Genomic DNA, 24,119 nt, shown 5'->3' on the forward strand with positions numbered 1-24,119 from the left:
GGGATACCAGGAAAAGAACACCCCCCGGGTCGTGGAAAATGCAGATATCCCTGTGAAACTACTTTCTTCCCAGGGCCCTTGGGCTACTCAGGCTGTTCTCCCCAGATTAGGGAGCAGTTTGCCTATCTGGTCTGTAGATTAGCATTCTTAATTGGTTTAGGATTACACGTCATTCATCTTGAACAGAGTTCCTTTGGTGTGTGGGCTGGACCTAGTTTAAGAAAGGTTGGGATGGTCTGCAGTGGTGACGGGTTAGGTCTGGGACACGGCCTGGCAGAAAACACTGTACAAGCCCGAAAGGAAGTCTGAGAGCCGAACTGCTTTGCTTGCTGAAGCTTCTAGAACCAGCGCACTAAAGAAGGTGTGGCCCAGGGCCAGCCCCGCCTCCCCCCATCCCCGCCTCCATTCCATCCCGGCGGAAGTTGTGAGGCAGTTGCCGGAAGTCCTTCTAAGGCGGGGCCGGGCCTGTGGGGCAGCGTGTGGGATCGATATGGCGACAGAGGGAGACGTAGAGCTGGAGTTGGAGACAGAGACGAGCGGTCCGGAGCGGCCTCCGGAGAAGCCACGGAAGCATGACAGTGGTGCGGCGGACCTGGAGCGAGTCACTGACTATGCGGAAGAGAAGGAGATCCAGAGTTCCAATCTGGAGACGGTGAGGTTGGCCGGGCAGCGTGTCTGGGCGGGATGAGAGCAGACGGGGCTCGGAGGCCGAAACGGCAAGCCTGGTTCCAGGAGGGGCCCCCATCCCGCTGGTGGGAGGCAGCGAGAGGGAAACTGAACCGTCACTGGGCCCCTCCGCTTGATGGAGATAGGGTTTAAAATGGGTCTCAAGTGCACAGAATTGAACTAAACGTAGGCCCGGGTTCTTGGTACGCTCGTCATTGTGAATCCACACCTCACTCGCTTGTTACTGGTATTTTAGATTGTTAGGAATTGTGAGTAGCAGAGCAGCAACTTGATCTGTCTTTCCCATAGGCCATGTCCGTGATTGGAGATAGACGGTCCAGGGAGCAGAAAGCCAAACAGGAGCGGTAAGTCTTACCTACCTGCCCTACTCCTTACCCCAGACAGAAAAAAGCCATTGTTAGGCTTTTGTACTTCGTACTGTTCAGCTCTATCACCAATTTCTGCAGACCTAAGATTTACAACTTTGCTGTTTTGTTGGTGGAAGGAAAGACCTCCTGGTAACACCTGCCTGCTATAAATATTCCAGGGGATGGGGTGGGATGGGATGTTAGGCAAGGGGGAGTCCTTTTGTGTTATCAGTCAGCAGTGTTTATCAAGTCATTTATTTGTAAGGCACAACTGGGAATGATCCTTTCTGGGAGTTTATAGTGGAGGTAGAAAGTGAGGACTAATGTACCTGAATATTTTCAGGGAGAAGGAACTGGCAAAAGTCACCATCAAGAAGGAAGATCTGGAGCTGATAGTGAGTAGTAATGCCTAACTACTCTGTGGGTGGGGAATATGTCTTTTGTTTCCTGGAACAAGTGGAGTCTTCAGGTTTTGCTGGCACCTTATTGACCAGGCGGCTTCGGTAAAATCATTGATCCTTTCCCTGCAGATGACAGAGATGGAGATCTCCCGAGCAGCAGCAGAACGGAGCTTGAGGGAACACATGGGCAACGTGGTGGAAGCTCTTATTGCCTTAACCAACTGATTTGGGTTTTCTCAGATCCATTGGATTAACTTATTTCAATAAAGATGTCTTTTAAGTTGCAGTTTTATCATTTTGGACCAAGTATATTTTATTTTACTGTGGGCAGTTTACATCTTGGAGACCCTTAATGAACCTATGTTGAGGATCAGTGTAGAAGAGTACCTCATGTTCAGATGTTAGGTAGCAGACCAGGCTCATTCATATGACTAATTCTCAGCAATATTCAAGGTGCACTAATACCCCATGGCATGTATCTCTAGGGTAGCTCACCAATAGCTGAAAGGCCAACACCTGTCTAGGAGCCACTGTATACAGATATGTCACCAATCCAGTTCATAAGCCACTGTGAGTTACAGTTTAGGTATTGAGGTGGGAACATGGTAACTTTCAATAAGAAATTATCAAAGGTTATGTCTTAGAATTAATTTCTGAAAAGATTTTAATTAATTCTGAACCACAGCACTTACACCTTAAGATTCCATTTTCTAACATAGAGAGAAAGCAGTTTAGAAGTTGATGAAGTTTGGCCAAGTCACCCTTGCTAAGCTTCTGTCTCCTCAGCTGTAAAACGATACATATCTGATAGATTGTTTTAAGAAGTGACAAGCAGGTGAGTAGCTCTGACTTGCATTTTGACTCTAGGATAATTCTTCGATTGTGTCTCCTGGCACATACAACAGTGACTTACGTACATCTTTGTATTTATTACTTCATAGTAATTATTTGCACTCATATTTTTATCCTAGGACATTTAGGGATTTATGAATGATTCTCCTAGTGGGGCATTTAAAGATTGTGAAAAGACCTTGCCCTTCTCATTTTTAAATGCAATATAGAACTAAGTCTTCCCACTGGTTAAATGTCATTCTTTATAACCCCTAGGGCTCCTAATATTCTCCCATATGCAGGGTGGTTATGTAGTACATATTAAATGAAAAACTTAACTCTGCCAGTGATAGCCAGCATGATGTCACTACATTGCAGCTCAAGAGCACTGTGCCCTCCTCGGTATATGAGCTGGGCAAGCGGGTACTGGTGTGCTGCTTGGATTCCGTGTTTTGTGTGTCCTGTTTTGATCTATATACAGCTACAATTTAGACAGCAATGACAATCACATATTTGCTCACAGAATAAATCTAGGTGCCACTTACAATATAGCTTATCTAGCATCTGTGCTTGTTCCTGAGGTGAAAGGGTATGATTAAAATGTGAAACATCCTTTGCCTGACAATTGCCTGCTGTCTTTTATCCTAGTTAATAGATATTTATCAGCTTGCACATTTTATTTCTGATATGCTAAAAAACCTCTTGGTGTATGATTTTTTTATTTCTTGACACTTGCACATAAATGGATCAAAAAGTATGTTTGCCTAGAAAAATTTACCCAAAAAAGCAAAACAGGTTTTCAATGACTTTAGATTTCCTGTAAGGCAGAAATACTACATTGTCCACTTACATGCCCATCCATGTTTCTAACCCAAGCTCAGAGCTGGTAAAAGAAACCTGGAACAGTCCCACGTGAATATGGGAAGCCGGAACAGTAATGACATTCAAGATTTCTCAGAAATAGTCCTAAGTGGGAGCCTCTAATCCTACCTGGACAGTGCTTTTTTTGCAGGCTTCTCAGCATGAGTCCAAACCTCACAAAGCACTTTCAGTGACTGGGTTTGCCCAGTGCCACAGGTATGGCAGTAGGTTCAGCAGGCTGGATACAGGGGCCATGTGAATAGCAGTAAAAACAAATGAAGGACCAGATGCTGAGATTTCCCCTTGTGTCCCACAGCTGCAAGAATAAGTAGTTGAACTCTAAGTAGTTTTCCGCTTTTTGGCAGATGGCCGTTCAAATACATCTCGTACTCCGGCTGCCTTTTGTTTAAAGAACTTGGTATTCTGGGCACTCTCTTGGCCCCATGCTGAGTCAAAGGAGGTGGTGTCTTGATCCACAAGGTGGGTGTATTTGGTACGACCAGAGCGTCCAAAGTTCTTGACCTGTATGGATAGATGATGAGTTATACCACCAGATTTATCATGGTCCAGCCTCAATACGTTACTTTTCTCTCATGTCATTAAGGTTGCCCATACCTGCATGACTTTGGGAAGAATGGTTTTGTTGAAATGATCCTCCAGGGTAGGCGCGCTGAAATCTCTCTTGTATACTTCTTCATCCTCATCCTGTAAAAAAGAGTCTTATCAATCTTGTAGTTTTATTTCTCATGTATCTCTCATTTTTTAAACCATTTAAAATTATTTTTTTTATTTATTTGGGCAGCATATGGGAGCTTAGTTCCCTGAACAGGGATCAAACCCACACCCCACCCTGCAGTTTAAGTGCAGAGTTGTAACCACTGGACCATCAGGGAAGTCCCTCAAACTACAAATTCATTAAAATTTACAATAAAGGATAAAAAGAAACCAGAGGGCATTGAACCTACTGAACCAAAAGCTTACATCAAGCTGAGGAGATGATACTCCTTTTTTTCCTTTGTGTTGTCTTTTTCTCTTAAATGTAGCTATTTCCTAAAGGTTGGCTATATTCTTTTCACTCAATATATTCATTCACTCATGATTTCAACTTCATACAGGCCTCTCAAATCTCTAATCCTGATTCTTCTACTGCCCAATATATATCTTAGGTATTGTTGGGATTTCAAACTCAAAACTAAAGTGAAAACCAGATCCCTGAAATTTTCCAAATCAGCCTCTTCCTGACTTAACTCCTGTAATAGGACCAAGATTCTCTCTAGATTCTTATTACTTTGGTTATTACAGTTTTTCTGTGCAATCAACCTTACACATTTCTTTAGATTAATGTGTTTCCTAAAACACAACCCTCATTATAACTTTGTCGTGCTCAAAAACTTTGAGAGGTTCTCTCTTTTATTAAATAAGCATAATTCCTCTGTGTACTGCTGCTGCTGCTAAGTCACTTCAGTCGTGTCTGACTCTCTGTGACCCTTAGCTTTATTATTAGATTGTAAGCCTTCTGAGGGCAAGGAGCCATGGCTGTGTTAATTAGTACTACCCTTCATACACTAAATGCTCAAAAGGTTTACTTAATGAACTGTATAAAACTATACAGAATAGTTTCAAACCAACATATAAATACGACTATAATGTGTATGATACAGACCATAAACATATGTACTGAAAGAATTAAAACAGCACCATCTTAAGGAAAGTTTCACGGAAGAGCTAAATAACAGTTTTGGGATACACTCTTCCCATCAGCTCTTGAAAGGCCCAATTTAAAGGTAGGCCTTTCATGAGACCCAACTTTTCTCCTTGTTAGAGCCTGAAAGTACCTCATTTAATCTCAAAGCCATTTCTACTTCACCCTCCTTGTCCAGATGAGAAGAGTTGATATTTTAGTATTGCACCAAAAGACTTTCACATGAACCTTTCCTTATGTATCTTAGGAATGCACTGGTTTTCTAAGGAGCTTGATTATTAAAACTGTTGAAATGCTAAAGCAATGATATTTTATGACTTTGAAGCAATCTAGGAAGTAATTAATAATCTCCATTGACTCCTATCTAGAAAGCTACATGGGCTGGAAAACTACATAATAAGCAAATATTTCCTGCTGACTAGATAGACTGATTTTGGTGGGAGAAGAATAAGGAATCCTTATTTAAAAAATTTTTTAAAGTTTTAGAATTTTACTGGTATCTACTTCCTTGGTGGCTCAGACGGTAAAGCGTCTCTCTACAATGCGGGAGACCTGGGTTCGATCCCTGGGTTGGTAAGATCCTCTGGAGAAGGAAATGGCAATACACTCCAGTACTATTGCCTGGAAAATCCCACGGACAGAGGAGCCTGGTAGGCTACAATCCATGGGGTCGCAAAGAGTCGGACACGACTGAGCGACTTCACTAAACTAAACAGCAAAAGGCAGGAATTTACCTGCAGTGGAGATACTTAAGGTTTGCTAAACAGCATCTGAAAAAGCTAGATTACTTTTTGATACAAACTTCTTTAATATCAGGAAATAATTTAACATACCACATGTCATTGGAGTAATAAATGTCATCAATTCCCCCATTTCCTTTCCTGCTATCTCTCTATTAAGGAATTATCACTAGTGCTAATCCAAATAATTTGGAAGCAGTCCTTTTCATTTTATACAGGGTTAACAGACAGCTGTTTTGACTTTGGTTTTTATATAAAGAACAAAGATCATGGCATTACAAATAATGGTTAGATAATTAGCATCTTTTGGGTCAGATTTAGTCACTTTCTGTCCGCTGAGAAGGAAGTGAATTAAACTTAAATCAGCCAAACATGAGTTAATGTAAAGCTCTTTGCAGAGCTTGGTTTTCTCATAAACAAAATCTCTCAGCTATGAAAAATTATATCTAAGTGATTTGAGGGACCTAAATAGTCTAGTCTAGTATAGATCACTCTCTCTTTCAGTTCCTCAATTCTGCTGTTACATCATTTCCTCCTGGGAGCTGAGGCCAAAAGGGAACAGTTGCTGCCATTTCTGAAATCCTGTTGCCAATGCTTTCCTCTGCTGCTGCTGCTAAGTCACTTCAGTTGTGTCTGACTCTGTGCAACTCTATAGACGGCAGCCCACCAAGCTCCCCCGTCTCTGGGATTCTCAGGCAAGAACACTGGAGTGGGTTGCCATTTCCTTCTCCAATGCATGAAAGTGAAAAGTGAAAGTGAAGTTGCTCAGTCATGTCCTACTCTTAGTGACCCCATGGACTGCAGCCCACCAGGCTCCTCCGTCCATGGGATTTTCCAGGCCAGAGTACTGGAGTGGGGTGCCATCACCTTCTCTGAATGCTTTCCTCTATTTGGTTTTATATTCTTCACAGGGAAAAAGCAAATGAGAAAGCTGACCATTGGTAAGTAGAAGTAACATTCCAGGACTAGGAAAATGGGAGGTTATTCCAGTCTCTTTTCACTTCTTACCATGAAGAAGGCACCCCGGTGATAATACTTCTGTAGGAACTTATATTTGCCCTTAACAGCTTTGTTGGTAATGACTTTGCCATTTGCCCGAAGCTCAGCTCGCCTCTCTTCCTCAGTTAGGTTTCTCATTCGTTCAATTTCTGCTTTCTCCTTCTCAAGTCTGTTCAGAGAATGAAAACTATTTATTAGTTTCATTTTAGTTTCATAAAGACCCAGTTATCTGAATATGACACAGTCCCACCTCCTTTTAAGCATTATTTATCTTCATAGATTCTAGTTACTATCTGTTAGGAATTAAGATCAGAAGTTTAATAAATAAAAAGGTCAGGTAGTCTTCATTACGCTCACAAGACCAGGTACTGCAAACTTCTGAAAGTTGATTCTGGTTTTTTTGAGGTTCAGACATACTACTACTGCTTGATTTTATAACATTACGAATTTCCCTTCCCTGAAGAGCCTTCTTTGTTTAAAAAAAAATCAATTTAATTCTGTATAAGACTTGACTGGTATTTTTTAAATAATGTGCTTACATACCACAAACCAAGGGTCACCATCATTAACTAGACTGCAGCAGTTTCAACCTTTTTTAGGGGTGGAGAGTCATAGGTCCCTTTTCTTCAAAAAAAAAAAAAGGCATTCCTAGTAGTTTTTAGGAATGGGTGGTACAGCTCCAAGATGATTTTGGTCTAACTGAGTGTGGTAGAGGAACTGCATAGCAACCTCCAAAATTGTGAGAAATAAATAATTGTTTTAAGTCACTTACTTTTGGGTTGGGTTGTTACGCAACAACAGAAAACTGATTACAGCAAGTAACCAGTTTGTGTCTACTAGGAAACTACTAGAGGGAGTATCAGCTGCACTCTTAGTGCGAGAAACACTGACAAAATGTGTTTCTCTTCCTTGATTCTATTACAATAAGCCACATTCCACTTATGGGGAACACACCGAGCCTAGGAACCCTAAAGAAAGCTAGAATGGAACTCACAGTAGGTGCGGAGCCCAAGAGCTACCCTACTAGGAATATGACCACCCAGTGGTGTTAAGCTCTAAGCTCATCCCATTACTCACGCTTCTCTGTCTTCTCTGTCCCTCTTGATTCTCTTTAACTCCCGAACTTTCCAGGCCTCATATTCCTCCTCATCATTTTCATCATCAGTATTGAGTGCATCCAGGGCAGCCAGAGACCGCTTGTTCTCCTCCAGCTCTTTCTTGGTTTCCTCCTCTACAATCTGGATAGGGAGAACAATTCAACTGTTGGACTTCCTCATTCTCCCTCAGACAGACCGAAACACACAACTCCTCACACTCAATCCTCACAGCCACGCCCAGCACCTTGAGTGTGTACTTGCGTCTCTCCTCAGCCATGTGTTTGGCCTCCTGCTCCAGCTCCTTCTGTTTCAATGCTTCAGCCTCACGTTCTTGAACCGTCACCCGGTCCTTCCTGCAGCACAGAGGTCCTGTTAATTGCCCAAAGTCCTGAGAGTAGTGCTCCTTGTTCCCTAAATCAAGTCTCATTCAAACCAGACAAAGCCAAATGGTCTCTGGCTCTATTATTTGCAAAGAGCTAAAAGTGGGAATCATTTCCGGTCTTTAGAACATCAAAATTCCATCATCTTTGAACTGCCTGAATATCAAGAAACCTGCTGGACTGTAGGATTTCTAGCCATTAGGAAAGGAATAGGAATTTGCTCTTAAGTTTGATTTTGTATTTAAAATAATATAAGACCTTGGCAGGTGTGTTTTCTTTAAGTGGGAAAGGAGATGTGAACACTAACTCAGACTGCCACCAAGATGCGTGTGTGCGTGCTCTGTCGCTTCACTTGTGTCTGACTCCTTGCGACCCCATGGACTGTAACCTGCCAGGCGCCTCTGTCCATGGGATTCTTCAGCAAGGATACTGGAGTGGGTCGCCATCCCCTCCTCCAGGGGATCTTCCCAATCCAGGGATCAAACCCATGGCTCCTGCAATGGCAGGTGGGTTCTTCACCCGCTGAGCCACTTGGGAAGCCCAATACCAAGATACTCCTCAGCAAACAGTCTGCTGAGCTGGGGCACTGGACAGAAGACTTTTACTTAGTGCCTACATTTCAGAAGGGCATGAGTGAGAAAAGAGGCTTCCGTCTTCAGACCCAGAAAGCAGTAATTATGTGGATTCAGGCCTGGTATGTGACATACTTACTTCCGAATGAAGACTGGCTTAAGGCGAGGCTCCATCTCATCCTCACTGTCTGTGTACTCCTCATACTCAGACTCTGATTCAGACTCCTCCCCAGAACGTCCCTCGTCTTCCACCTCCATGACCTCCAGCTCTTCATTTTTTCTCTCCTGTGCTCTTTGGCGCATCATGCCACGACGCCGTTCTATTTCCTATCAAGTTACATGTCCAGGCCAGTCAGCCAAATGGCCTGTGCACTGCAGTGGCTTTTTATTCTTACCTCATCAAGCTCAACAAATTCTGGTTGAGTATGTGCAACTTAGTACCACTCTATTTCAATCCTATCCAAAACAAGCAGGGAGCACTGGATCAGACTTCTGCCAAAAGCAGATATCTTGTGCTTCTAAGGCCTCAACAAAGGAGCACTGGCCCTAATTTCTTCTTCCACCCCAAAAGAACTTTCCACTTTCCTTAACCATACCTCTTCATCAATCTCTTCTTCCTCTTCCTCACTGCTATCTTCTCGTTCCATGCGCCAAGGATCCCCTTCTACTTCGGAGTCACTTTCTCCAACCACTTCCGGTTCCACTATTTTCCGATGTCGAGCCAATCTGAAAGACAGTGTCTGACTGTAAAACCAGCCTCACCAAAAGGACATTTCCTCAGTCACAGAGCGCCAGGACATGATGTTTCCTTTTACTAGCGCTGAAGCCTTGAGGTGAGGAAACTGAGGTGCAGATTAGAGAAACTAACTCCAAGTGTCAGAAGAAATAGTCAAGTTGGACCTAAACCATTACATGTATGCTGAGGCACGCTGGGGCACTGTGCCAAGCTTAGATGGGTGCACTGGGATATACTGTAAAGCTCAACGTAGTTGAGTTTTAACAGCAGATCACATTATGTTTCCTTTCAATGGCATCGTGACTTTATAAACCTTTTTTTGGGCTGCTGTGATAAAAAGCAAGTTCTGCATGAAAGTCAGTACAGAACAGGAAATGAGTGACTGTGCCAAGGTGACTCCAAGGTTTGAGAAGTTGGTAGTGCCCAAGAGGCACACAAACCCCAAAGCTAAGTAATTGTGGTTATGCAAACATGAAATAAAAATGGTTTTTCTTTTATAGGTATTAAAGTTTTTAAGTTCCTAAGTTGCTAGGACATAAATATTTATTAAATCATTTGGCTCTAACTACTTAATAAAATAAAGAGAATTGTTTGGGCCCAGAGGCTCTGTGAAAGAACTCCTGAGAACATGAACTGTGAAAGTTGGGAACCTCTGGCTACTCTGTAAGGTAATGTCTCAGTCAATACAAAATACACAAAATCCTTCGTTGGAAGGAGTCCCTTTCTGACATGAGACCACTCATCAGTCCTTTTCTCCTATTTTATCAGTATCATTTCTCCTCATTAGCTTTTAGAATAACTACCTGGAAAAGATCAATTTCTCAAACATCTCTGTGCGACAAAGACCCGACAACAAACCAACCAGCGATCTGTGCTTTCAATCCCCTTGAGTCATTTTCCAAACCCCACTCTGCTTTAGTTTCCTGGCTTGTAAAAATGGGGATAATCATAGCCTCATAAAGTCATTATGTGGATTACAACAATTAGTTAAAGTAATATACCAGGAACAGTGCCTGGTGCACAGCAGTGCGACTCAAGTATTAGCAGTTATTGCTGGGTTCACGCCCAGGATAACATAACCCTCGTCATTACCTCTCTTCCACATCTTCACTAATACGGTTCTGCAAACGCCGCAGCCGAGGGTCACTAGATGAATCCTCCTCCTGTTCCTCGGGCTCTGCTTCTTGTTCTTTGGCTTTCTTAATGAACTGAAACTCTTCATCCTCCTCATCTGAGGACTCCATAGGGGCATAGTCTGGCCTCTTTCCTGACACATAACGTTTCACCTTCACTTTTTCCATCGAAATTTCACCTGGGTAAGAAACAGAACTTACGTTTCAGTAACCTCTTTCCCAGTGTCCTTCAACCCTTGGCCTTTCCAGGTAAAAAAGCCCTGTATTCCTGGCAAACCAGGTCCAAGCAGGGGAAGGAGCCCTGACCCAACCATCTATTCAACTACATCTTTTTCCTACAAAGGCCAAGTCATGAGAAGGCATTCCTGTGAACACCAGAACTAATGATAATGAAGTTTAGCTTGGGTACAATGAGTGGAGGAAGGGTGGGCAGTGAAACAATACAAAGTCCTTCCTAATAGGGAGACTACATCCACCTTAACTATATGCTTAAGTGAATTATTTGTAACAGTGCCCAGCACACAGTAAGGGTGACTTAAGTGGGAATATAAAATTAAAATAGTGTTCATTCTTTTAGTTCCTCAAGATATTTCTCTGGCAGTCTTTATATAATCTATTACCACATAACTCCATCTTCTAATCTTTCTTTCTACCTTTTCTTTTAGCTTATGTGCTACCAAACCTGCAAGAGTAGATTATCCGTCTTTTACAACAGTTCCAATGAACAGAAAAACAGTGAAAACTAAGCAAAACATTTTCTAAGATGAATACAACTTGGATAACCAAGCTGGACAGTTCAAGGGAAAACTTTAGGTGGACTTCATTTACAAACATAGATACAGGCAACATAAAAACTAACCAAGAAGCCCCTCTAAGCTATAGGGACATAATTAAAATTTAGCCCAGGACTACAAGGATGGCTTAACCTTAGAAAATTAACAGGGGGAAAAGTAATGTACTTTTTAAAGTTTACATAATTACAGTCACACAATCTTAACAACAGATCCAGCAAACATTATATTTAATGATAAAATATTAGAAGCACTCCTTTAAAAAACAGTAGGCATCGTTAGGCTGTCCCTATCATACCTTCTGATCAACATTGTATTATGGTTTCAGGGCAATAAGAAAAGAAAGAGATAAAAGGTAAGAATTAAAAAGAAAGAAACTGCTACAATTTGCAACCAATACGATTACTTATGTCGAAAATACAAGATAACCAGAGAAGCTTAAAAAATTCAAGTAGAAAGGTGTATAAATGCTAGATAAAAATAAATGTACCTGTACATTGGCTACCTATAATTAGAAAATACAGAAAATTCTATTTACAATAGCAACTAATCTATAAGATACTAAGGAATAAATTCAACAAGTGATGTGTGAGGCTACAGGAGGAAAAATATAAAATATAATTGTTTTAAAGATATAAAAGATCAAAATAAATGAAGAAATGTACCATGTTCAAAGATGAGAAGAGGGCAACTGTGCCCGAGTAAATCAATAAATGAGAGTCTGTTGGACTGCAAGGAGATCCAACCAGTCCATTCTGAAGGAGATCAGCCCTGGGATTTCTTTGGAAGGAATGATGCTAAAGCTGAAGCTCCAGTACTTTGGCCACCTCATGTGAAGAGTTGACTCATTGGAAAAGACTCTGATGCTGGGAGGGATTGGGGGCAGGAGGAGAAGGGGACGACAGAGGATGAGATGGCTGGATGGCATCACGGACTTGATGGACATGAGTCTGAGTGAACGCCAGGAGATGGTGATGGACAGGGAAGCCTGGCGTGCTGCGATTCATGGGGTCGCAAAGAGTCGGACACGACTGAGCGACTGAACTGACCTGTGCTCTATAATTTTAATGTAATTTCATTAAAAGCTGTTCCCAGGCTGATTCTAAAATCATATGGAAGAACAGGAGGTCAAAAAGAGCCAAGACAATTCTGAAGAACAAGGTGAGGTAAAAGACCTTAACAGACACCTTGCCAAAGAAGATAAACAGATGGCAAATAAGTATGTGAAAAGATGGTCCACATTTTGTGTCTTCGTGCATGCTCTGTGGCTTAGTCGTGTCCGACTCTGCGACCCCATGGACTGTAGCCCGCCAGGCTCCTCCGTCCATGGGGATTCTCCAGGCAAGAATACTGGAGTGAGCTGCCATTTCCTCCTCCAGGGCCTCTTCCTCACCAAGGGATCAAACCTTTGTTTTCTTCATTGGCAGTATTTTTTTTAAACCACTGAGCCACCTGGGAAGCCCTTATATGTCTTCAGGGAATGCAAATTAAAAAAAAAAACAACAATGAGATGTTGCTACACACAGAATGGCCAAAATCTAGAGCTCTGACAATACCAAATGCTGGTAAGAATGTGGAGCAACAGGAACTCTGATTTATTGTTGGTGGGAATGCAAAATGGCACAACCACTTTGGAAGATAGTTTGGTGGTTTCATACAAAACTAAGCATACTCTTACCATATGATCTCATTTCTGCTCTTTGGTATTTATACAAAGGAGCAAAACACAAAAACCCGCACATGGATATCTATTGTAGCTTTGTTCATAATTGCCAAAACTTGTAAACAACCAAGCTGTCCTTCACGAGGTGAATGGATAAGTAAACTATGGTACATCCAGATGATGGAATATTACTCAGCAACAACAAAACAAAAAGAGCTATCAAGCCATGAAAATACATGCAGGAAACTTAAAATGCATATTACTAAGTGAAAATACTGTGTGATACCATAATGATGGATATATATCCCGATACATTTGTCCAAATCCATAGAATGTACATCAGAGTGAATCTTAATGCAAACTACCGACTGAATGATAAATGATGTGTCAACATAGATTCACACTACCCTAGTAGAAATTTTTACACAAGTGCACTAAAGAGACATATTTAAGCACTATTTGTAAAAGGGAAAAAAGTAACAAAATGACAACTAAATGTCCCTCAACAGGGATCAAACTGTGGTTTAATTATACAATGGAACTTATAAGCAGGTAAAGGGGCTTCTCTGGTGGCTCCGAGGTTAAGAATCCACCTGCCAATGAAGGAGACACCAGTTCTATCCCTGGGTAGGGAAGATCCCCTGGAGAAGGAAATGGCAACCCACTCCAGTAATCTTGCCTGGGAAATCCCAAGGACAGAGGAACCTGGTGGGTTACAGTCCCATGGAGTCCCAGAGTCAGACAGGACTTATCGACTAAACAAGCAGTTAAAGTGAAAGAGTAAGATCTTCAGGTATCCAAAGGACACTTCTCCAAAGTCATGCTGACTTAAGGAAAAAACAACAGCAAAAGGCAGAATGCACAAAGATAGATACTGTATATTTAAAAGATAAAAAGAACTGACATTACTTTCCAAATACTTTACTGAAAAAACTCGGACTTTCAGTCTGACACCCCAAACAAGTACAGTTTTCCTTCATCCATCTGCACTCATTAGAATCCTACCCATCCTTTAAAGATCAAGTTAAATATTCCAATCTGAAGAGATTATTCCTTCTCTGTCCTCCCAAAGCATTTCGTTTATATCACCTATGTGACAGGTTTTATAGGTGGGAAAGACCATAAACTTGTTCAGAATGTGCCTCTTTTTGCATGTCTCACATCTACAGACTATGAGTTCCTTACACCACTGTTTTACACCATTTTGTATTCAATTTAACAAATACAGTCACTACGATGGCTGAAAGGGATAAAAAGTTTTAAGATAGAGTTCTTGCCTCAAATAGGTTATTGATTTACGATGTAGTAGACGGAGGTGGACACGTAATTACAATGATACGAGTTATAAAAGCACCATAAACAGACAATGGACAACAAAATGTATGCCACACAACGCCATGCAAATAGCAGGCATTCACTATATTAGCTTAACTTATTGGTGGAGGAGAGAGCACACAGGTTCTACTAAGGAGATGAGTTCTAAGTAGCAACGCGATCGGATCCGAGTTTGACGGGGAAAGTCGAAGAAATAGGGGCAGGGTCTTAAGGATCGCTGGGGATAAGGTGGTGGACCCGGGGTAAGTTTGGAATATCCTGACGAAAGAGGTAAGATCCGACTGGAAAACCGCTCAACACAGTACCTTTCTCATTGCGAACCGGGACGGCCCCAGCCGTTGACTGAATGGGCGGTTGTTTCATGAGTGAGCTTGGGACCGACATGTTGACGACAGCGGCGGTGACTCCCGAAACTCGACTGATTTCAAAGTGAACAGCTACAACGTCAAGGAACAGATAAAACCCTCTTCTCCTAGGACCACTGGAAACTGCTGCGCGACTGATAGAAACACCACCTTCGACTGAGCTAGAAAAACCGGAAGTATACGACCAGAGGATTGTGGGATTGTGGAGGACTTCTAGACGCCTACGACTAGAAGGTGGAGTCTGTTACTGCGCATGTCCATAGGCTGCCCCGGCGTTCTCAGTCTCGCAGTGTTTGTACGCGTCTTCCCCGCGGGAAGTTGGTTCCACTGGGATTTGCTGTTAAGACCCTGCGACGAGGGAAGTCTCAAGTAAAGGTTTTGTTCGTTAGGTTGGTCTAAACCCAACTATTACAGGGTAGTGATGATTAATGAAACTCAGGAGATAATGAACTGCAGTTTGTAAAGATTGTCAAATTTGAAAGCTTAGAGTTTAATCGGAATAGAAATCCCGTTAACAGCACTTGATTAGCTCAGTTGATGAGGCTGAGCGGATTGTGGTGAGGTATTTTTTGGTCACTTGAGGGCAAGTGGTGGTAATTTAGGCCAGTGGCAAGAAAAAAAAAAATCCCCCAAGCAGCTTAGAATAGTGTCTGAAATCCGAACACTATTAAGCGTTCCAGTTCTGTCCATTTCTGGAGACTGCCTATTATAACATTCCTGGCTGGAATGTTTGTATATGAGTCCGTAAGTAATTATTAAGCACTGGTGTTTACATCACTTAGATCTCTTTTAGGAGTATGGAATATTGTTAAAAGGCTCGTGTCCTCCAGGAACTTGAATTTTATTTAGTAAGTCTTAATGGGAGGCCCGGAGAAGGCAATGGCACCCCACTCCAGTACTCTTTGCCTGGAAAATCCCATGGATGGAGAAGCCTGGTAGGCTGCAGTCCATGGGGTCGCAGAGTCGGACACGACTGAAGTGACTTAGCAACAGCAGCAGCAATGGGAGGCCTGGCGTGCTGCAATTTATGGGGTCGCAAACAGTCGGACAGGACTGAGCGACTGAACTGAACCGAAAAGGTTTATAATAGAATAGGAACAAATAGCCCCAATTTTCTAGGTGGATCGTGTTTAAAAACAAAAACAAAAAACAGGCTAGTTGGTAGAACACTGTAGAAAAGATTTTATAACTGCTGTGTACGGAGAGAAGGGACAGTGTGAGCAAAGTCTTGAAGTCCAGAAATATGGCACATATCAGGCGCTGTGAAAAGTGATTTTATCAGTAATTTTTGAGTCCAGGAGTGAAAATTGCTGAAGGGAACTTTCCTGAAGGTACTGTTAGTAGCATTACTTCTCAAATGGTTTCACCTGTTCTACAATTGGGCCTCAGCTGGGAGAAGAAATAAAATTGGGCAAGTCTCAATCAAAGAACAGTGCAGGACGCAAGTTTTGAGCTACGAAGGACTGTAAAAATAGAGTTGATAGAAATTTGTATTGTAAATTTATCAGCTCCAAAACTGTGCTATCCCGAGGGAGTAAATCTGACGGGAAGGCAATTCTTTCTGCTCTTGGCAACCCAGAAAATAGAAAACAACCACAACAAAACAGCTTTTAATATGGCAATGACTATAAGAAATACATTGTCCTAAAATCTTATTTATGATGATTTGTGATACAAAAGTTATTTAAAACTGTCCTCCTGTCCTTGGATTTTTTAAGGCCATCACTAGAATCTTAGTTAACTGGTGGGTGAAGTTTAAACCACCTTATCAGCTCTTGGGGGGGGCGGGGAATCAAAATACTTCCCTTCCTAGGAGAATACGACAGCCATAGGGCATAATTTTCTGGTGGCGGGGGCGGGGAATCATAAGGAACCATCGGGTCGAGGTAAAGCCTGCAGGTTGATTTCATTTCTTCTCTAGTTCATCTGGCAACTAAATGCCCCTAAATCTTTTCCAGGCTCACATTGCTAGGCGAGGTGGTTTTTCTTTAGGAGAAGCGTAAGTGTTTTTCAAAGTAAGATACAAGCATCAGCAGCGTCAAAAACCACCGGGATCCAAGGTAAAAATGGCGATTCGGTCCCTTCGCTTCCCTAAAGAATTTGAGTTTGGGGTGAGGCTAGCAAGCTTGCTACCTAGGCGAGAATGTAACGCCCCGTGCCCCTTCCCCCTCCCGTCGGCTGGGATCGGCGCCCGCCTTCGCTGGCGGAGCCGGAGCCTCCCGGGCGCAGGGCTCCCCCTCGCCCCTCCCATCTCCACTCTTCCCCGCCTCTCGCCGCAGTCTTGGCGGGAAGACGCCAGCGGCCGCGCTGCGGAAAGATGTCTGGGTCCCGCGCGGAGGCTGAGCAGAAGGGGGGCTCCAGACAGCGACTTCAGGTGAATGTGAGAAACGGCTTGTCCCTTTCGGGTGTGTTGCTCCCTCATTCTTCGTGAGGGATATGCCTGGCATAGGCCGGGGAGGACTTGCCAACCGGCACCGTCTCGCTGCAAAACTATTTCCTACTCTTTGGGGCATCTCTCAGTGTAACGGGTTTTGGGTTTTTCCGGGTGTTGCTTCAAAAGATAAGCGGGGATGCCTGTCCTGGTTTTCCTCTATGGAAACTGGGCCCTTAGCCCCAAGGAAGATGCCTGTCAGTAACCCCAGAAATAGTGTCAGGCTGGGATCAGGAAGTCTGTGTTTGTTTTTGCGGTCATTTTGGTCAGTTTCCCACGCTTTGGAACAATTCCAGTTACTCAGTTTCCTCAATAACAAATTGTAGTCGTTTTTATTATTGGTCTGGCAGACTCATGGGTCAGTGCCCAGTATAATAATTAATGTAATGAATTAGGTATTTAGATTTTGGAGGGAAAAAAGTTTCCTTACAGGCTGTCAGCTGGGATTTATGTTGTTATTATGAAATAGGAATTAGATTTATTTACGCAGATCTGTGGGACTTCACAGGTGGTGCTAGTGCTAAAGAACCTGCCTGAGAATGCGGGAGACAGAAGTGGGTTCAATCCCTGGGTTGGGAAGATAACCCTGGAGGAGGGCATGGCAACCCACTCCAGTGGTCTTGCCTGGAGAAACCCATGGATTGAGGAACCCAGTGGGCTGTAGTCTATGGGGTTGTAAAGAGTAAGAAAAGGCTAAGGACCTGGAATTTTAATTCTCTTTTTCTTTATTGACCTGAATAGGTGAATGAATATAAGGAAAACCAAAACATCGCTGATATATCTCTGAGACCGGTACAGACTACAGTTTTAGGAAAAACAGCTAAGGTGTATCTTGTCCCCTTTACACTCAGTAACTACAATACAGGCCAACTTAAGTGCCCCAAATCTCTATTAGATAAGAATTCTAACAATGAAGTGACATGTAAGAAATCTAAGAAAGCTGAAATAAAGAAAACTTGCAGAAGGATTTTAACTCCAAAGATGGAAGCCACATCTTCCAAGGAAGAATCCACTCTGCAAAAATCATCCTTGGATGTTCATGCTGAAAGCAAGTGGCAGTTCAAGAGCCCTTCAGATACAGTGGTTCTCAGTCCTGATACAGAAAGCAGCCAGGAAGGAGACAGCGATGAAGACACCACACCAGGCCTGGTAAGGATCTAATTACTAGCTTATTCAAATTTTCATGTTTAAAAATTTGGAGTTTTGTTAAGCTACGGTTATCAAGGGCCTCTGTAGCTTAAATTATTTTATTATCTAATTTATATTTAAGTGAAATTTTATTTTTTAAATGTACAACAGATAATTTCCTTGGTTTTATTTGTCTTTTTTTTTTTTTGCTGGGGGCTCTTGGTTTTGATTTATGAAGGAGAGGATTGACTTTGCTTCTCTTTCTTTCTCAGTTTGCTGCTCTTATTTTTGAGCTTACTCCTACTTAATGGTGTCTTGCTTGCCTTTACATGTTTATGCATAGTATACCAGAAGAAGTTGACTTGTAAAGGACATATGGTACTTGAGTAACTCTTGATGTTAAGGTGGGAAAATCACCATTAATTTACTGCTTTGATGTGCTGAATAATTCCCTTAATTACTTAAAGGAGACAAATGGTCGAGTAGAGAAGATACATGAAAAACACTAATTCTGTTTGAAATGATAGTTCGAGTCAGCTTAAGGAATTAAGCATCTAATTCTTTTAGCTCTTATTGCCTACCAGGAATGTTGTACCTCATTTAAAGTGACAAGTTTTATGACCCTGTCACATGGTAAGAAGTAGATGGAACTGGAACAGAAAATGATGGTAGGGAAAGGGAGATAGGATAATTGAGGCAGTGTTGTAATGAACTAGGACCTGTGGTGGGACAGTGTGGGCTAAGTCAGAAATGCATTGGGCTGGGGGTTGGAAGCCTAGGTTTTAGGCATGGCCACTCCTAAGAAACCTTGTACCTTTAAGCAAGTCACTTCTGTGATGAGGGAATTAGATAAGATTGGTAGGTCTCAAACTTTAGCCTGTATTAGAATTACCTGGGGGGCTTGTTAAAACCCTATTGCAGGGCTTCACCACCTGTTTCTGATTCAGAAGTTTTGAGTGAGTGTTGAATTTGAATGTCTAGAATAGCTTCCTAGAGACTGGTCCAGGACTGTACTTTGAGAGCCAGTGGACTGGATTGTCTGTTTTGCCTCTTAGACTCTAAGATTCTGAGTATTTGAGGCTTAATATAAAGCAGATTTTGTTTTGATGTAAAATAAATAGGGCTTCTCCCTACGGCTCAGCGGTAGAGAATCTGCTTGCCAATGCAGGACACTCGGGTTCAATACCTGGGTCGGGAAGATCCCCTGGAGAAGGAAATGGCAATCCACTTCAGTATTCTTGCCTGGAAAATCCCTTGGACAGAGAAGCCTGGCAGGCTACAGTTCATGGGGTCTCGAAAGAGTCAGACACGGTTTAGCAACTAAACAACAGCAACAAACAGGGTCAGAAATTAGAACATGAGATAGTGAATACTGGAGATAGTCAAACAGAGTCCTAAGTGCTCAGCATATTTTCTTACGACAAGCTGAAAGATCTCACATCTTTTTTAGAACATTTCATTCTCTTTTTCTCTTCCCTTTCATTAATTATCGTTTGGGGGTAAAAAATTATGGTACCATGCTTTAGGAACAGTATTTAGTTTATAAGCTTATTTCTTTCTAAATGAAGGATGGCTTTTGTCACATCAAAGACATACAATGACATATAATGTCCCTCAGTTTATTTTGTTGTTAAGTCAGTAGGTTGTGTCTGACCCTTTGTGACCCCATGGACTGTAGCCTGTCAGCCTCTTCTGTCCATGGGATTTCCCAGGCAAGAATTACTGGAGTGGGTTGCCATTACCTTTTCCAGGGGATCTTCCTGACCCAGGGATTGAACCCAAGTCTTCTCCTTTGGCAGTGGATTCTTTACCACTTAGCCACCTGGGAAGCCCTCAGTTTGGGTTTATCTGCTATTTTCTCATGATCAGATTAAGATTTTGCATTTTGGGGAAGGATACCACAGAAGAGAAGGTGCCCTCCTCAGTGTTTCATATCAGAGTGTACATGATGTTGTTGATATTTTACTGGTGATGTTGACCTTCATCATTTAGCTACAGTGGTGTCTGCCAGGATATTCCCGTGTAAACTTAGTATTTTTCCCTTGGTAATTACTGAATGCTTTGAGGAAGATACTTTGAGACTATGTAAATATCTGGTTTCTGTCATCAAGCATATATTTATTTATTAAGACAATTCACATAACATATACTAAAGTGTATAATTCAGTGTTTTTTGTATATATACATGAAGCTGTGTAGCCATCATCACTATCCATTTTCATAAATTTTTATCACTCCAAAAAGAAACTATATACCTGTCAGTAGTGACTATAAACACTTACCCCTCTCTCAGCCTTGGAAAACCACTTATCTACTTTCTATCTCTATATATTTGCCTATTCTGGACATTTCCTATAAGTAGAATTATACAATATATGGCTTTTTTGGTCTGGCTTCTTTCATTTAGCATGTTTTCAGGGTTCATTCATGTAGCATGTATTGGTACTTCATTTCCTTTCATGGCTAAATACTATTCCATTGGATGGATATACCACATTTTGTTTATGCATTCATCAGTTGATGGACATTTGAGTTGTTTTCACTTTTTTTTTTTTTTTTTTTTGCTGTTAACAATAATGCTGCCATGAGCATTTACTTGTGAGATTTTACATGATGTTTTCCATTCTATTGGGTACATACACACACCTTGGAGCGAAATAGGGTAACTGTGTTTAGCTTTTTGCGGCATTGTCAAATTGTTTTCCAAAGTGACTGCCCCATTTTTACATAACCAATAGCAATGTATATATAAAAAAAATCCAATCTCTGTATACCTTCAGCAATACTTATGTCTTTTGTAACATTTAAAATTTTTAATTGAAGTAAAATGCACAATGTAGAATTTACCTCTTTGCCATTTTTAAGTGTACAGTTCAGTAGTGTTATGTAAATGTACATAGCTGTAAAACCAGAACTCTCTTCATCTTGCAGAACTGAAACTTCACTCATAAGGGTTTCCCAGGTGCCACTAGTGGTGAAGAACCTGCCTGCCAGTGCAGGAGACGTAAGAAACGCAGGTTTGATCCCTGGGCTGGGAAGATCCCCTGGAGAAGAGCGTGGCAACCCATTCCAGTACTCTTGCCTGGGGAATCCCCAGGGACAGAGGCGCCTGGTGGGCTACAGTCCATAATGTCGCAGAGAGTCGGACACGACTGAAGCGACTTAGCACACGTGCCCATACCCATTAAAAGACTCCTCATTCCCCACCTCTTCAGCCCCTAACCAGTCTTCTTTCTGTCTCTATGGATTTGACTACTATAGGTACCATATATAAGTGGAATCATACAGTGTTTGTCTTTTTGTGACCGTTAATTTCACTTAACGTAATGTCCTTAACTATTTTGGTTATAGCCTTACTAGTGGATGTGAAGTGGCAGCTCATTGTGGTTTTGATCTGCATTTTTCTAATGACTAATGATGTTGAACATCTTTACATGTGCATACTTGCAATTTGTACTTTGGAAAAATGTCTATTTAAGTCCTTTGTCGATTTAAAAAATTAGGTCATGCGCATTTGAGTCAGTTCTAAAGAGGTGGATGAACCTAGAACCTATTATAGAGTGAAGTAAGTCAGAAATACAAATATTGTATACTGACGCCTATATATGGAATCTAGCAAGATGGCACTGATGAATTTATTTTCAGGGTGGCAATGGAGGAACAGACAGAGAAAACAGACCTATGGATATTGGGGGACGGGAGGAGGGAGAAGGTGAGATGTATGGAAAGAGCTACATGGAAATTTACAATACCATACGTAAAAAAGATAGTCAATGGGACTTTGCTGTGTGACTCAGGGAAGGCAGATGGACTCTGTGACAGGCTGAAGGGTGGGATGGGAGGGAGGTAGGAGGCAAGTTCAAGAGGGAGGGGACGTGGATGTACCTATGGCTGATTATTGTTGATGTATGGCAGGAAACCACAAAATTCTGTAAAGCAATTATTCTTCAGTTAAAAAATTAAAAAAGAATTAAGTTGTCCTTTTTTTTTTTTGTCTTTTTATTGTTGAATTGTAAGAGTTCTTTATATATTCTGGACACTGGATCTTTACTAGATATATTATTTGCAAATATTTTCTCCCATTCTGGGACTTTGTTTTCCCTTTCTTGACAGTGTCCTTTGTACAAACGCTTTGAATTTTAATTTAAATTTTTAAAAATTTATTTTTATTTTTGGCTGCTCTATGCGTTTTTGGTCTTCGTTGCTGTGCGTGGGCTTTCTCTGGTTGTGGCAGATGGCGACTACTCTTGGTTGTGTATGGGCTTCTCATTGTGGTTTCTCTTGTGGGGCGTCGGCTCTAGGCACACAGGCTTCCGTAGTTGTGTTGCATGGATCTGGTTGCTCCATGGCCTGGGGGATCCTCTTGAACTAGGGATCGAACCCATGTCCCCTGTACTGACAGACAGACTCCCAACCCCTGGACCACCAGGGAAGTCCTTAAATTTAATTGTTAGAAATGTTATCAGTAGTTTTAATCTGAGTCCAGTTTATTTTTTCTTTTGTTGCTGATGCTTTGATGTCATATCTAAGAAACCACTGCCAAATCCAGGTTGATGGAGATTTATACATATATTTTCTTCTGAGAGTTTTGTAGTTCTGGCTTTTAAATTTAAGTCTTTGATCCATTTTGAGTTAATTTTTATATATGACATGAGATAGGGATCCAAACTCATACTTTTGCATGTGGATATACATTTGTCCTAGAGCAATTTGTTGTCAGAACTCTTCTTTCCCATTGAATGGTCTGGACTTCCTTAATGAAAATTAATTCACCATAGGTGTATAGATTTATTTCTAGACTCAGATTTATTCAGTTGATCTATCTGCCTATCTGAATGCCAGTACCACACTCTTTTAAATACTGTTAATGTTCTTTAGTTGCTAAGTCGTGTCCAACTCTTTGCGACCCCATGAACTGCAGCACACCAGGCTTTTCCATCCAACACTTTCTTCCAGAGTTTGCTCAGACTCATGTCCATTGAGTCAGTGATGCCATCCAACTTCTCATCCTCTATCACCCCCTTCTCCTCTTGCCCTCAATCTTTCCCAGCATCAGGGTCTTTTCCAATGAGTCAGTTCTTTGCATCAGGTGGCCAAAGTACTGTAGCTTTGTACTAAGTTTTGAAATCAGGAAGTGTCTTGTAACTTGATTCTTTTCAAGATGGTTTGGCTATTATGGGTTCCTTTCATTTACGTATGAATTTTAGGATCAGCTTATCCATATCTGCAAAAATGACATTTAAAATTTTGACAGAGATTGTACTGAATCTATAGATCAGTTTGGGGAATATTGCCATTTAAAAAATATTAAGTATTTCAGTGTATGAACTGTCTTTCAACTTATTTAGATTTTCTTTAATTTCTTTCAATGTTTTATAATTTTCTGTGCACAGGTCTTTCACTTCTTTGGTTAAATTTGTGTCAAAGTATATTCTTTTTAAAAAATGTTTTATATATATTTGTGGCTGCACTGGGACTTTGTTGGCTGTGTATAGTTGTGGTGTATGGGCTTCCCATTGCAGTGGCTTCCTTTGTTATATCTTGAGGGCTTAGTTGCTCTGCAGCCTGTGGGATCTTCCTGGATGAGGGGTGGAACCCACATCCGTTTGGCAGGCAGACACCCAATCACTGGACCACCAGGGAAGTCCCCAAAATATATTATTCTTTTTGATACTATTATGGTATTTTTTTCTTAATTTCATTTTCTGATTGTTCATTGTTAATGTCCAGAAACGCAACTTATTTTTGTATATTGATCTTGTATCTTACAACTTTGCTGAGATTATTTACTCTCATTTTTTTTGTGTGTGGATTCTTTAAGATTTTCTACATATAAGATCACGTCATTGGCAGTAAAGATTGTTATATTTCTTCCTTTCCAATCTGGATGTCTTTTTATTTCCTTTTTTGCTTAATTGCC

The 24,119-nt window shown here is 41.5% G+C and overlaps 3 protein-coding genes across 3 annotated transcripts in view; 2 read left to right on the forward strand and 1 right to left on the reverse strand.

Annotated features, from left to right (window-relative positions):
* Nucleotides 366–1,727, forward strand: HYPK (huntingtin interacting protein K). The gene is made up of 4 exons (XM_005695312.3): nucleotides 366–652; nucleotides 976–1,031; nucleotides 1,378–1,429; nucleotides 1,565–1,727. Exons 1-4 carry the CDS (start codon nucleotides 491–493, stop codon nucleotides 1,658–1,660), a joined length of 366 nt encoding a protein of 121 aa, XP_005695369.1. The 5' UTR covers nucleotides 366–490; the 3' UTR covers nucleotides 1,661–1,727.
* Nucleotides 2,082–14,835, reverse strand: MFAP1 (microfibrillar associated protein 1). Its single transcript, XM_005695313.3, has 9 exons — nucleotides 14,581–14,835; nucleotides 10,446–10,665; nucleotides 9,214–9,343; nucleotides 8,757–8,944; nucleotides 7,910–8,018; nucleotides 7,646–7,806; nucleotides 6,578–6,737; nucleotides 3,743–3,832; nucleotides 2,082–3,649 (listed from the first exon to the last, which is right to left on the reverse strand). The coding sequence occupies exons 1-9, from the start codon at nucleotides 14,657–14,659 to the stop codon at nucleotides 3,467–3,469; spliced, it is 1,320 nt and encodes a 439-aa protein (XP_005695370.1). The 5' UTR covers nucleotides 14,660–14,835; the 3' UTR covers nucleotides 2,082–3,466.
* WDR76 (WD repeat domain 76) overlaps nucleotides 16,752–24,119 on the forward strand; it is a 49,401-nt gene continuing 42,033 nt past the window's right edge. The window contains exons 1-2 of the mRNA XM_013973146.2: nucleotides 16,752–17,014; nucleotides 17,813–18,220. Coding sequence (XP_013828600.1) covers nucleotides 16,958–17,014; nucleotides 17,813–18,220 — 465 coding nt within the window. The 5' untranslated portion in view covers nucleotides 16,752–16,957. The remainder of the gene's footprint in view (nucleotides 17,015–17,812; nucleotides 18,221–24,119) is intronic.

This window comes from Capra hircus, chromosome 21 (assembly GCF_001704415.2).
Source record: "Capra hircus breed San Clemente chromosome 21, ASM170441v1, whole genome shotgun sequence".
Taxonomy (NCBI): domain Eukaryota; kingdom Metazoa; phylum Chordata; class Mammalia; order Artiodactyla; family Bovidae; genus Capra; species Capra hircus.